The sequence below is a fragment of the Monodon monoceros genome, unplaced genomic scaffold (genome assembly GCF_005190385.1).
Source record: "Monodon monoceros isolate NGI ecotype Baffin Bay Population unplaced genomic scaffold, NGI_Narwhal_1 Super_Scaffold_18, whole genome shotgun sequence".
Classification (NCBI taxonomy): Eukaryota; Metazoa; Chordata; class Mammalia; order Artiodactyla; family Monodontidae; genus Monodon; species Monodon monoceros.
Window position 1 is genome coordinate 73,459,312 of NW_021703774.1, and position 14,962 is coordinate 73,474,273.

Below are 14,962 nucleotides of genomic sequence, written 5' to 3' on the forward strand. Positions count from 1 at the left end.
GTGCCTTCAACTGATACAAACCATTATTTATATATTAAAGCCATCTTTAACCTTTCCTCATTAGCCTTTGATAAAGTAATATTATCTTATGTCAAAATACAAACACATGATAACACAGCCACTGAAAATGAGTCACAGAACTGTTAATAAGGTAATCATACGGATGACACTTAATACGCTTAGACAATCCACAGACCCTTTAAACTATATCTATGGACCCACCTAGGAATATCTAGGCCTGTACTTAAGAAATACAGCTTTACAGCTCTCCATGGTATTTCCATCCATGCATCAAGCTAACCAACCACCTATGATGTGACAAGCATTGTGCTGGGAGCAGAATGTCTGGGAGATAGAAACTGGTGACAAAAAGCATGTGTATCGGGCTTCCCTGGTGGCGCAGTGGTTGAGAGTCTGCCTGCCGATGCAGGGGACACGGGTTCGTGCCCCGGTCCGGGAGGATCCCACATGCTGTGGAGCGGCTGGGCCAGTGAGCCATGGCCACTGAGCCTGCGCGTCCAGAGCCTGTGCTCCGCAACGGGAGGGGCCACAACAGTGAGAGGCCCGCATACAGAAAAAAAAAAAAAAAAAAAGCATGTGTATCAATTACAAGGCAGTGTGTTAGGTGCTATGACAGAAGTAGAGACAGGTATAATGGTAGCAAAGAAGAATTGTTTAATCCAGACTAGGAAGTAGAAGTCAGGAAGGGAAAATTTCTTGAGGATAGTAAGTGTATAAGGAAGGTGAAAGGATAGAGCAAACAAAACTCTACAGAGTTCATACCTAATTGGGAATACTGTACTGCTCTATGGTTGATTATACAATTTGTTCTACTAGGCTGCCAATTTGATTTTCAAAAGGAATCAACTTCTTAAATTCATTTACTTAATACTGTAATTTGAAAATTGTTTAGTCCAAATAAATCTTACATTATGGAAAAGTTGCATATAATTACATATGATATATATTATAAACAAATGATTAAAAAGTGAACAGCCATGTAATCACAACCCAGGTCAAGAAATAAAATATCACTAGCTCCCCAGAGGACCTGAGTGGACCCCTTCAAGTTTACAATCCCTTCCACCTACCTGGGATGGTAGACTTCTGTGATAATTGCTTCCTTACTTTTCTTTAACATGTAGGTAGGTATAAACAAGAGTTCATTTTTTGCCAAATTTGAACTTTATATAAATGGATTCATACTATATATACGTAAATATTCCTTTGTACTTTCAATCAATATTTTGTGAGATCTGTCTATGTCATTGCATATAACTGAAATTCATTAATTTTCCTTGCTGCCTGGTATTCCAGTATGCTACAATTCATTCACTTTACTGTAGAAAAATGTTTCCAAATTTTTTTTATTAGGGTTTTCACTTTATTAATTTATTTTCTGGCTGTGCTGCGCTGCTTGTGAGATCTTCGTTCTCCAAACAGGGGTCAAACCTGGGCCCCCTAAAGTGGAAGCACAAGAGTCCTAACCAATGGACTGCTAGGGAATTCCCCAAATTTTTATTACCATAGACAATGTTGCTATGAAAATTCCCTTCCACTGATCTTGCTGCACATATGCAAAAGTTGCTCAGGGGTAAAAGCCTATGGGGACATTGCAAGATCTGTACATAAACTTTTTTTTTTTGCAGTACGCGGGCCTCTCACTGTTGTGGCCTCTCCCGTTGCGGAGCACAGGCTCCGGACGCGCAGGCTCAGCGGCCATGGCTCACGGGCCCAGCCGCTCCGCAGCATGTGGGATCTTCCCGGACCGGGGCACGAACCTGTGTCCCCTGCATCGGCAGGTGGACTCTCAACCACTGCGCCACCAGGGAAGCCCTGTACATAAACTTTTAAAAATGAGGTTGTTTTATACCAATCAACCCTCAAAGCAACAGTATATAAGAGCTTCCACTGTGCCACAATCTTGCTAATGTTCGTACTGGTGGACTTTAAGATTTATGCCTTATCTGGTACGTATGTGTGCTGGTTATTAATTTACTGTCTCTCAGCTCTAACATGCCCTTCCCTTGTGGTACCGGAGCCAGACTCTGCAAACTCTATTTCCCCTTGGTTCAGTGTTGGACTCTGACAACAGAGAGCCCTAGAGTGACACCAAGAGGCTAGAAGAGGCAGTACGGATTCTTCTTTTGGTGTTCTATTTTCAAGTGGATCAGCTTAGAGGCATCCTGGGTGCATTTTAGCATAGCTTTTGTAGTTCAGCGGTGAGTGCTCTCCAGCCTGTTTCTTAACCACTAGTGACAGGTAGCATGTTCTTACAGCAATCCACTCTTTCCTCAGGTCTGAATCTTAGCTTGGGGTGGGGTGGGGTGAGTCCTTATTTACTTTTCCCTCAGGTTCAGTGGTAGTAGCTGCTTTCAGCAGATACTATTCCATAACACCTTAGAGTTAGTTTATTCTTTCTAGTAGTTAGCTACCTTTTACCTACTTAACGATTCTTCATATTAAATCTTCCCTGTTTAAATTACTGATATGTGATTTATGTCTCCTGATTGGGACTTAACTTATATGATATGTAATGATATGTCTCAGCAGTTCTAGGGCTATATGACATGATATCAGAACAGACTGAATGCAAAAAGCAGGTAAGAAAATATAGCTGTCTGATATTAAGCCAGACATTAAAGAGATCTGGCAAGAATGCAAAACACCACCACTCTTTTCACTAAAATTTTAAGTGTTGGTTATTAACGTTTATTGTTTTAAAAGTTATTAATAAATATTTAAATAATTTCTGGTTTGATTTCTACAAGTGCCAGGTAAAACTAAAATCTTCAAATTTTTTGTCTTTCTCTTATTTTGTAACTCTTTATATATTCTGGATATGAACCTTTTGTTGACTGCATAAAAATATTTTCTCCCACTCTGTGGCTTGTCTTTTCACTTTTTTTTTTTTTAATTTATTTTTGGCTGCATTGGGTCTTCGTTGCTGCGTGCGGGCTTTCTCTAGTTGTGGCGAGTGGGGGCTACTCTTTGATGCAGTGCATGGGCTTCTCATTGCAGTGGCTTCTCTTGTTGTGGAGCATGGGCTCTAGGCGCCCGGGCTTCAGTAGTTGTGGCACATTGGCTTAACTGCTCCACGGCACGTGGGATCTTCCCGGACCAGGGCTTGAACCCGTGTCCCCTGCATTGGCAGGCAGATTCTTAACCACTGCGTCACCAGGGAAGCCCTTTGTCTTCTCACTCTTCATAGTGTCTTTCAATTAAATGGAAGGGTCTTCATTTTAATGTAGCTGTATTTATTAATCTTATGAGGTAAGGTCATGAAATATTCTCCTATATTGTCTTCAAAAGATTTGTAGTTCTTTCATGTTTAAGTATTTAATATGCAATTGATTTTTGTGTATGATGTGAGTGGGATCTAATTTTTTCTATATAGCCAATTTGTCCCAGCAATATTTATGAAAAAGTTATTCTTTTTCTACTACCTAATAGTTTCATACAGAGACCAAGTATATATACTGGTCTGTTTCTAGACTTTGTATTATGTTCTACCAGTTTCTTTGGCTATCTCTGGGCAAATATCACACTGTTTTATTTATCGTAGCTTTATAATCAGTCTTGAAATCTGGTAGAGCCAGTCTTCCCACCTTGTTGTTCTTCAAGAGTTTCTAGGCTTTCTCTTTGTGGGGGAAGGGGAAGAAGGAGCTCTCTGCACTTCCATACAAAATTCAAAATCAATTAATAAAATAGTGGGGAAAAACACTACTCAGAGCCTAATTAAGACTGCTTTGGATTTATAAATCAATTTGGGAAGAAATGACATTAAATATTGAGTCTTCCCTATCCACAAATTATTTCTTTAGGTTTTCTATACTGTTTCTCAATTATGTTTTATAATTTTTTCAATAGAGATCTTATACATCTTTTGTTAAGATTTATTTCTAGATACAGTTGATTCTCGTTAATTGCAGATTCTGTATTTGCAAATTCACCCACTTACTAAAATTTATTTGTAACTCCAAAATTTAGTCATCAGATGTGTTTTGTTTGGCTAGCAATAAATTTTTTAGAATGTGATTTAGCTTCACACATTTAAAAATTGGGAGGCTTCATATAAGAATCTAGATTTTGACCTAGCTTAAAAAATGAGAAATCTTTGGAAGGTCTGAAAGCATAGGTCAACAGTGAACTCATGTTTCTTTATGGCCATAGGCTAGGGCTGAGTAGCTGTTGCCCCTTTTAGATGGGTTTTTCCTTACAGTCCACCCACTTCACTCACCTGGGTTAACTGTCTGGAACTTCTAAACATTTGCCCCTCCTCAATTAAAGGGATTTAAATGATAGCCTTAAATTAAGAGAAATGAATTCACAAAAGGGTAGAAATGAGTCTAAAGTATAACCGTGAACAGAAATTTAAAAGGGGGATGGGATGGGGTTGTTTATGGAATACTAAAGCTCATATCCTAATATACTTTCATTTATCATATACTTTATAATTAATTTCTTTATAAGTGAGAATATATTCTGTTTCACTGATATAGTCTTCTACTCCTGATTCTATTATTGTTTTAAAATATATACAAGATAATTGACAGGGGAACTCTGACTCTGATGTTCTTATAAACAATTATCTTGAATATATATCCTTCCACATCAAACCCTACTGAGATTCTGACTGGGATTACACAATGAATTTATAGATTACATATTGGGAGAGAATCATATTTTTAACAATACCAAATCTTTCCCTTCAGAAGTATGTATTGGGCTTCCATGGTGGCGCAGTGGTTGAGAGTCCGCCTGCCGATGCAGGGGACGCGGGTTCGTGCCCTGGACCAGGAGGATCCCACATGCCGCGGAGCGACTGGGCCCGTGAGCCATGGCTGCTGAGCCTGCGCGCGTCCGGAGCCTGTGCTCCGCAACGGGAGAGGCCACAACAGTGAGAGGCCTGTGTACCACACACACACACAAAAAAAGTATGTATCTATCTCTTCACTTATCCAGGTCTTCTTATAAAATTTTCTCTATAAAAGCCTTACATACTTCTTATTATATTTATTTTTGGGTGGGGTTTCCTTTATTTGGGGGGGGAGGCAGTACTTCTTGTTGCAAAAGGAATCTTTTTTTTCTAATTACATTTTTAATTGGTTACTGCTAGCATATATAGGAAATCTACTGCTTTTCTACGTTGAACTTGAATCTGGCTATTTAACTGAACTCTCTTATTAGTTGATTCTATGTAGGCCAGGGGTCAGCAAACTACAAACCTCAAGCCAAATCTGGCCAGCTGCCTGATTTGTAAATAAAGTTTTAGGAACACAGCCACACCCATTTGCTTATGGCTGCTTTTACGCTAGAATGGCAGAGTTGAGTAGTGGCAACAGAGATCCTATGGCCTGCAAAGCCTAAAATACTATCTGGTCTTTTATAGAAAAAGGTTGCCCACCCCTGATGTAGGTAATCCTATTATCTGCAAATAATGATAATTCTATCTCTTCTAAATGCCTTCTCATTATTTATTTATTTAGAAATGAATGGAATCTCAACATAATGGTGAACAGTAATGATGATAGAGGGCATTACTGTCCTGAAATGCTTTTACTGTTTCACCATTAAGTCTGATTTTATCATAGGTTTCTGAAGATATCCTTCATTGAGTTAAAAACATTTTCAGAGCTTAAAATTTTAAAGGACTGTACTTTATTCTGAGATTATGCCATTCCTACGTTTTTCTGTGAAATAGTAATACAAAGTAGTTGTTTTTAAAAATATCCTTACATGGTAAAATAAAAGGTGACAACCCTATATTAATCCATGAACTAGGTCATGAAATCTAAGTATAGGATACATTAGGTTAAGTTTTTAAGACTATAATATTTACAGCAGAAACTCTAAGTAGTGGAGATCATGTAGCACACTGCTTTTCTTACTCAAAATTATACTGGATTTATATATGTAAAGAAGCAGCACAGACTAGTGGTTAGGTGGCAAAGAACATAAGCTTCGGGGTCTAGACAGGCTTGGGTAGGAATTCTGCCAAATACCAGCCCCCCGCCCCCAACCCGGTAGCTGTGAGAGCTTAGGCAAGCTACTTAATGTCTCTAAGCCAGTTTCCTCCGCCTTAAAATGGGGGTAATAGTAATAGCCACTTTAAATGTTGTTCTCAGGTTTAAACAACCTGAAGTACACGAAGCACTTTGTATAATAATAACAATATCTGGTCAATTATGACTGCTCAATAAACGTAGGTGATATTACTGTTATTATTTTATGTACTCCTGACGTGTATAAATCTTTATTACTTAGTATATAAAAATAAGACCACATTTTAATCTTTTGTAATACCAAAGTAGACATCTTAAGTCTACAATCCAAAGGAAGGAACAAGGATCATTCCATTCTAACTGGGTTAATACTAACAAATGGATCAATAATATACGATAGTCATATATTCAAATATATATTATGCTAATAAGTACATAATTCGAGGAAATATTTAGCTATTTTGATTTTTCCATGTAATTGTTTATCCTCCAATTGTGTGTAGATGTGTGTGTTTCTCACACCAAGCAAACAGCTTACAAATATGGATGAAACACAAGGAAAACACTATTAATACAGGACAAAAATAAGATCAAATATAAGTGTTCCAGCACTTTGAGAAATGCTGGACACAACTTTGCTAATGGAGTAAATCAATATGGAATTAAGAATAAATATTTTCATTTCTCCCTAATTACACAGATTTCATGAAGGGGGCAAGATTTCAGAAAGACTCTGAAAGAAAAATGGAAATGTGTAAAAAACACAAAAACAGAAAAAGCAGTTAGAAAGCAGTACAGCCAGAGAGTATGACCAGGAGATACACTCTCCTGGTCAAGTTAGGAGAGAAGAGGCAGAGCATAAATAACAGACAAGTTTTCAAAAAGGGAGGAAAGAGTCTTTAAAAAAAAAGTGTATTACCAGGAAAGTTACAATGAACAATTTGGACAAAATATCCTTGGATCTTCAAGCATGTGCAACTATCACAGTTCTTACTAACAGGAAACTAAAATTCTAAATTTTCTAAGCTTAGATCCCAAAGAGGAGTAAGAATTTACTTACTTCACTAGAGCAGCTGCTTCCGGAAGTACATCAGCAAACGATTCACGGAATATGATTGCGTTTTTCCTTTTACAGTTCTGTATGACATCATTGGCAAGGTAAAAGAGATTCAAACGGTGGGGATAGGCAGCTGGAGATGACAAAAGACAATAAATAAGACCAAATGAGTACTTAGTACAACTTATTCCAAATACAGTGTTCTCAAACTGTATAACTGCTACTACAAGGATGGATGATGAATAAACAGACAAATGAGCTAACGGATCAAGTTACTGAACCTAATGCCTAAAAACCTTGACTGCTTCAGGTTAAGTTTCTGTTCTACGTATTCCTTTAGCAAATTTCTACTTCACTTTGTATTTGGCACTAAAAAACCCATTAACTCTGGAGAAGCTCAAATAAAACAAAACTGTTCTCCCAAACATTTGGGAAGACAAAAAATTGAGTTGAAGTAGTTCAATTTGCTGCAGAAACACCAGGGTTAGTGGAAGGAGAATGAGTTTTAGAATCCAATCAGAATGTGACCTTAGGCAAGCAAATTGCTTAACCTCCTCTACATTATTATTGCAGACAGACTCTTTTCATCAACCAGTCCAGATACACCTAAGTCCTCCCATCTACTGGAAGAGAGGCTCTGCTGCCACTTTCATCACTAGGCGAATGTCCTGGGAAATAAGTAATTTGAGCCCATAAACTCACCCACATCAACCTTTTTTAAGGTCCAGGACAGGGCCCAATCAATTTACTATCTGGAACCTTGAGCAAAGCCACCCTAAGTTTTATTATTATCCTGAAAAATTTTACTGTCTGTATGGAAGATGATTCATCATGTTTTCTAGTCTCGATCTCAAATGCAGCGACCTCCAAGAACCACTTCTTTCTACATTTTAAAATCACCCTTTCTGACCACAACCGTCCATTCCATTATATTTGTCCTTCAATTTCATCAAGATCTCAGTTCTTTATTTTCTCTAACTCACATATAGTCTCTTTTGGTACTCAATTCTTTCTCTACCAGTTCGAGTCTTTCTGATCCATTATCGAAACCACTCATATCAAAACCTTCATTTGCTTTTCGTCCTCCCTACAATTTAGGCTTTCTATCACATGTATTCAACAAAATCCTAAATCTGGATCAATCTAACTGAACGCCTTTACTGCACCTTTATTTCTGCCCCTGGGTTCTGCTGAAGAAAAATCATACCACCAGAAGTACTGAAACAATGTAAATTCAGTCCCTTCCTTCAGTGGGCCCTCCTTCCATACGTCTTTAATCAGCATCCTCTCTCATTTGCTGTAAGAGCTATTTCAAACTTTACCACTCTTGTCAAGCGCCCTCTCTTACCACATTCTCACTCTCAGGAGATAAGCTTAATATGCTATTTCACAGAGAAGCAGAAATCATTAGATGGGAATTATGTTCTCTCAAAAAGTGTACCCAGGGACTTCCCTGGTGGCGCAGTGGTTAAGAATCTGCCTGCCAATGCAGGGGACATGGGTTCGATCCCTGGTCCAGGAAGATTCCACATGCCACGGAGCAACTAAGCCTGTGTGCCACAACTACTGAGCCCACGTGCCACAACTACTGAAGCCTGCGTGCCTAGAGCCCATGCTCCGCAACAAGAAAAGCCACCGCAATGAGAGACCTGCGAACCGCAACAAAGAGTAGCCCCCACTCGCCGCAACTAGAGAAAGCCCGCGCGCAGCAACGAAGACCCAATGCAGCCAAAATTAAATAAATACATAAATTTATTATTTTTTTTAATGTACCCATATGTAAACCCATCCAGATCAATTTACCTAAGTCAGTTAAGATATTTCAGATTAGGGATCTGAAAGAGTGTTATATACTCACTGTCTCTAATTTCTAGTAACTCCATAATTATAGGAGCTACCTTTTTTTGTACTTAAAAAATATGCGGGCTTCCCTGGTGGCGCAGTGGTTGCGGGTCCGCCTGCCAATGCGGGGTACGCGGGTTTGGGCCCTGGTCTGGGGGGGTCCCGCATGCCGTGGAGCAACTAAGCCCGTGCGCCACGGCTACTGAAGCCGGCGCCCTGGAGCCCATGCTGCGCAACGAGAGAGGCCACTGCGGTGAGAGGCCCATGCACTGCAGCGGGAAGTGGCCCCCGCTCGCTGCAACCAGAGAAAAGCCCACGCGCAGCAATGAAGACCCAACGCAGCCAAAAAATAAAATAAAATAATAAAATAAATTTATTTTAAAAAATGCAATCTACCATGTGAGGAGCCTTATATAAATTATGCTATCTCATTTATGTTGCCATCACTTCACTCAAACAGCAATTACCAATATTACCAATAAACTCCAACTTATTCAACCCAAAGGAGATTTTTCTTTAATATATTTATCTATTTATTTTTGGCTGTGTTGGGTCTTGTTGCTGTGTGCCGGCTTTCTCTAGTTGCAGCGAGCGGGAGTTACTCTTTGTTGTGGTGAGCAGGCTTCTCATTGCAGTGGCTTCTCTTGTTGGGAAGCACGGGCTCTAGGAGTATGGGCTCAGTAGTTGTAGCCTGCGGGCTCTAGAGCACAGGCTCAGTAGTGGCACACGGGCTTAGTTGCTCCGTGGCACCTTCCCGGACCAGGGCTCGAACATGTGTCCCCTACGTTGGCAGGCAGATTCTTAACCACTGCACCACTAGGGAAGCCCCAAAAGGAGATTTTTTTAAATGCTATTTCTACAAAGAACTATCATTTCCACCAGGCTTTGGCACACAGAATAATGTGCTATAGTAATCCCTTTTTGTTTCTGTTATAATCATTCTCTTAGTTCTCCTCTGACGTCTCTAGCTCTTCCTCCATATATATACACAGGTGGACATGATAGGTAGGCAGCTCTGCCTGTGATCATCCTCCTTTATTTATTTCGTTTTTTAAAATATTTATTTGCAGGTCGCAGGCTCCTTAGTTGTGGCATGCAGGTTTCTTAGTTGCGGCACACAGGCTTAGTTGTGGCATGCTACTCTCAGTTGCAGCATGCGTGTGGGATCTAGTTCCCTGACCAGGGATCAAACCCAGGCCCCCTGCACTGGGAGTGTGGAGTCTTATCCACCGTGCCACCAGTGAAGTCCTCAATCCTCCTTTAAATGTTGATGCTCCCCAGGGTTCTCTCCTGAGCACTCTTCTCGATTCACCCGTAGCATAGAGTTGTAAGATTTCAGGTTCAAAATCAGATAGTCAGTTCTATTCCTGGCTTTATCACTTATTAGCTTTAGGGTCTTATACATTACCTAACTTCTATATGTTACTTTTTTTTTTCTTTGCAAAATGACAAACTCATGGGTTGTTATAAGAATTAAATAAAACAATGTATGTAAAGCATTTAGGACTTTGCTTAGCCAACAGAAAATGGAATGCTATCAGCATAATTATCCACATTTAACTACTACCACCTAAGTACCAATGACTCCCATATCCATAGATTTCATGCTTGGATTTCCCTTTACCAGTCAATGCACACATCTACTTCAAAGTCTCAGAGATACCTTGAACTTGGTTTTTCAATATTTTATTAATAATCTTCCTCCTCTTCCATCTGTTACTGCTCTTGTATTTAGCTAGAATTTCAGCAGTCTTCTTTGGCTCTTCTTCTTCCCTACCTGACCCTCACCCCCTTTTGATAAATCTCCAAGTCCAGCCAATTTTGTCTCCCAATAACATTTTTCAAATTTATCCCCTCTTCTCCTTCTCTTCCTACCATTGCTCTTTGCTGGGTCATCACTTTTGACCCGGACTACTACTGAAATAGCCTCCTAACTGGTTATCCTGCCTTGGACTCGGTCTTCTCAAATTTATTCTCTACATTGTTGCTAAATTCATCTTCTAATAGGTAAACAGTATCCAACTATTTCTCAGACCAAATCTGTCAATGATTTCCAACTGCTTACTAGAAAATGCCCAAACACCTTAGTCTTCATTTACATTCTGGATCTTACCTTCTTTTTCAGTCTCATCTCCTCCCCCTTCAAATTCGAAATTCCACCTTTAATGAATTACTCACAGTTCCCAGAAACACACCTCTCTCTCTCTCACAGAACTTTCCTTTTCTATGATAACCCATCCTAAATAATCTTCAGTGTTTTCTACTCACCCATAGGAAAAAGTCAAAAATTTTAAATTTAATTCATGTCAGATTCTGACCCCTCTCTACCTCAACTTCCCAAAACAAATCACCCCAAACTTTTTTTTTTTTTGGCCATGCCACGTGGCTTGCAGGCTCTTAGTTCCCCCACCAGGGACTGAACCCAGGCCCTTGGCAGTGAAAGCTTGGAGTCCTAACCAGGAAATTCCCGCCCTAAACTATTACTGGAGAGATTAAGAGACTCAAGGTACAGAGCAATCTGATGTAACTAATTTGTGTTTCTGAAATGGATATAGGTTTGGACTAGCCAGCTATAAATGACATTTTTGGATCAACTGAAGAAATGTGAATGTGGTCTGGGATCAGATAAAATGAAAATTTACGGAAATGGAAATAAATCATCAACTGGAGGGAAAACACAGTAATTATAGAATGATCTCATGTTAGGAAAAAAATCTGTGAAAGAGATCAGAAAGAATAAGGAATTAAGTTTTAACAGTACTGATCTCTATTTTTTTCACTTTTGCTTGCCTGTATTATAATTTTCTGTAATATATATTTGCTGCTTCCATTATTGATTAAGGAAATATAATCGCTTTTGTCCAAAAAGTTTAACTGACTGTCTTAAACTAATTTGTATTTCAGCCTGGACCTATTCTTTGAACTGCAGACTCAAATATCCAACTTCCTACCCAACATCTCTCTTGGGATATTTAATACACAGCTCAGACTCAACGTGTGATATTCTGATCTCTTCCTCTTAATTCTCTCCTCCTATAGTCTTCTCCATCCCAGTAAATGGCATTTCTTCTGTGGTGGTTTTTTTCAGCCAAAAATCGGGTCATCCTTGACTCCCCTCTTTCACACTCCATATCCAAACTCACAATGCAGATCTCAGTCACGCTACCTTTGAAATATATACAGATTTAGGAAGTTACAAATGCAGAAAGAAGGAGGTTAGAATAAACCCTGTGGTGCTGGACTGTAATTGGAAGTCATGGTATGAATTCACAGTTATATATAGAAAACATATACTTATTCAAGAGATAAAAGTTAATGTCACTATTAATGAGGCAGATTGACATTATGTTCCTCCAAATATATATAATGCTTTAAGAACACAGCGTCACTTCTGCGGTATTCCTGCCCAAAACTGCATAACCTGAATCTAAAAACAAAAACAAAAAAACAAACATAAATTTATGGATTATTTTACAAGTTACTGGTCTATAGTCTTCAAAAATTTCAGGGTCATGAAAGATAAGGAAAGACTAAAGAACTGTTTCAGATTGAAGTAAACTAAAGAGACATGACAACTCTAACAAATGACCCTGGACTTTTAAAAGACCATTATTGGGGCTTCCCTGGTGGCGCAGTGGTTGAGAGTCCGCCTGCCGCTGCAGGGGACACAGGTTCGTGCCCCGGTCCGGGAAGATCTCACATGCCGCAGAGCGGCTGGGCCCGTGAGCCATGGCCGCTGAGGCTGCGTGTCCGGAGCCTGTGCTCCACAACCAGAGAGGCCACAACAGTGAGAGGCCCGCGTACCGCAAAAAACAAACAACAACAAAAAAGACCATTATTGGGATAACTGGCAAAATTCAATTAAGGTCTGTGGATTCGATGGTGGTACTGTATCAGTTTTCATTTCCTGGTTTTGGTGGTTGCACAGATGTTACATAACAACTGTTGCAATGTACTGAACTGTGTCTCCCCAAAATTCATATGTTGAAGTCCTAACCCCCAATGTTACTGTATGCGGAGATAAGGTCTATAAGGAGGTAATTAAGGTTACCTGAGGACATAATGGTGGGGCCTTGATAAGATGACACGAGTGTCCTTAGACATCAGAGGAACTCTGCCTCCCCCCAAACCCTCCTCCACCACGTGAGGACACAGTAAGAAGGTGGCCATCTACAAGCCAGGAAGAGAACTTTCACCAGAAACTGAACCCTGTCAGACCTTGATCTTAGCCTTTCCACCCTCTAGAACTGTAAGAAAATAAATTTCTGCTGTTTAAGCCACACAGTTTGTGGTATTTTGTTATGGCAGCCCAAGCTTACTGATACAACTATATAAGGAAATGAACTGCTTTTAAGGACACTGAAGTATTAAACAGGGCATCATGTCTGCAACATACTCTCAAATAAGTGTGTGTGTGTGTACGTGTATATGAAGAGAGCAATAAGAGATTAAAGTAAATATGGTAAAATGTTAATTACTGGGGAATCTGGTGAAAGGCACACAAGAGGTATTTGTAATATACTGCAGCTTTAAATTTGAAATTATTTAAAAATAACAAATTTTTTAAAATACATAGACTCCAACTATTATTTATCATTGCCTCCTGGTTTAAGTCATATCATCTTTTGCTTGAATTATTGAATTAGCCTCTTAACTGGTCTCCCTGCTTCTACCTTTGCCCCACTTCAGTCTAGATCCTTTCAAATATAAATCTGATCATATTATTATTTTGCTGCTTTAAATCCCTCCAGTAATGGCTTTCGCCCTTACTCAGGGTAAAGATCAAAGTCCTTACTATGGCCTGTAAGTCCTAAACAATCTGACCTTGCATTATCTCTCTGATCCCCAGTCCTGGTAACCATTCATTCCATTCCAGCCACTCTGGCCACCTTGCAACTGCAAGACCTACAACACACCTAGCATACTCTTGCTTCAGGGTCCTTTGAGCTCCCTGCTCCCTCTGCTTGGAACATTCTTTTCCCATATAATCTCATGGTTTACTCTCTCGCTGCCTTTAAATCTTTGCCCAAATGTCACTTTCTCAGTGACTTTCTGTATTTCCGTGACCAGGAAAACTGCAACATCAAACCACCAACACTCCTATCACCCCTTGTTTTTTCCACCCGATATACTATAATTTACTTACTTTATCTTTTGCCTGTCTCCCCCAATGAGGACAAGGATTTTCGTCAGTTTTGTTTAGTGTTGAATTCTCAGCACCTAGGACCATGCCTAACACATAGTAGGCTTTCAGTAACTATTTCTTGAATAAATTAGAAAAAAGGAGAAGGAAAATACAAAGAAAAGAAAAAGTACTCATGAAAATGAGTACTAGGGTCTTCTATTCAGTTTGGTTAATAATCCCATAAGGTAGCTGGCTTCTGAGTACCTACAGAGTAGATAGGGACCAGACTTCCATCTAAGATACCGTTAGGTACTGTAATTAGTGCACGATTTTAAGAATTAATCTTTTGTCTTAGGTACTGATTTTAGAACCCGAGTAAATGACTTCAATGTACACTGAAAGAGCCACATCTAAGCTAAAAAATTCAAAATGGTATCTCAACATTTGTAAAGTATCAACTCAGAAGTTCTTTGAATAATTTGCCACTAGGAACATTTGTTAAATATCGTTATATATAATTATCTAGAAATCTACTAAATCCAAACATTCCCTAACTCTAAACAGAAAACTACTCAGTGTTATCAATGATCTGTAAAGAGCCAAAAGAAAATCATTATCTAAATATCCAACAGTAGCAGAGTTGACAATCATTAATCAAATATGAAGACCATACAGAAAATAGAAAAATGGTTTACATATTGAAAGTGGAGAAAACAAAAAATATATGTCAACCTTGCCTCTTGCTTCCCCTTACTTTCTACTTTTAAGTCCTGTTAATCCTACCTTCTTATTACTGCGTATTTCTGAATTTAAGATAAGATTGTTTATAACATGCACATTTTATACACCACCAAGAAATTTTAAAAGTGCTTCCAGTTAGCTGAATGAAACCATCAACTGTAAAATACATACTGCTTTCAAACATGTTAAAAT

The 14,962-nt window shown here is 39.0% G+C and overlaps 1 protein-coding gene across 5 annotated transcripts in view; it reads right to left on the reverse strand.

Moving 5' to 3' along the window:
• RPRD2 (regulation of nuclear pre-mRNA domain containing 2) overlaps nucleotides 1-14,962 on the reverse strand; it is an 84,042-nt gene that overhangs the window by 40,683 nt on the left and 28,397 nt on the right. For all 5 annotated transcript variants that reach the window (XM_029227366.1, XM_029227368.1, XM_029227369.1 and 2 more), the window contains exon 2: nucleotides 7,066-7,195. In XM_029227366.1, coding sequence (XP_029083199.1) covers nucleotides 7,066-7,195 — 130 coding nt within the window. The remainder of the gene's footprint in view (nucleotides 1-7,065; nucleotides 7,196-14,962) is intronic.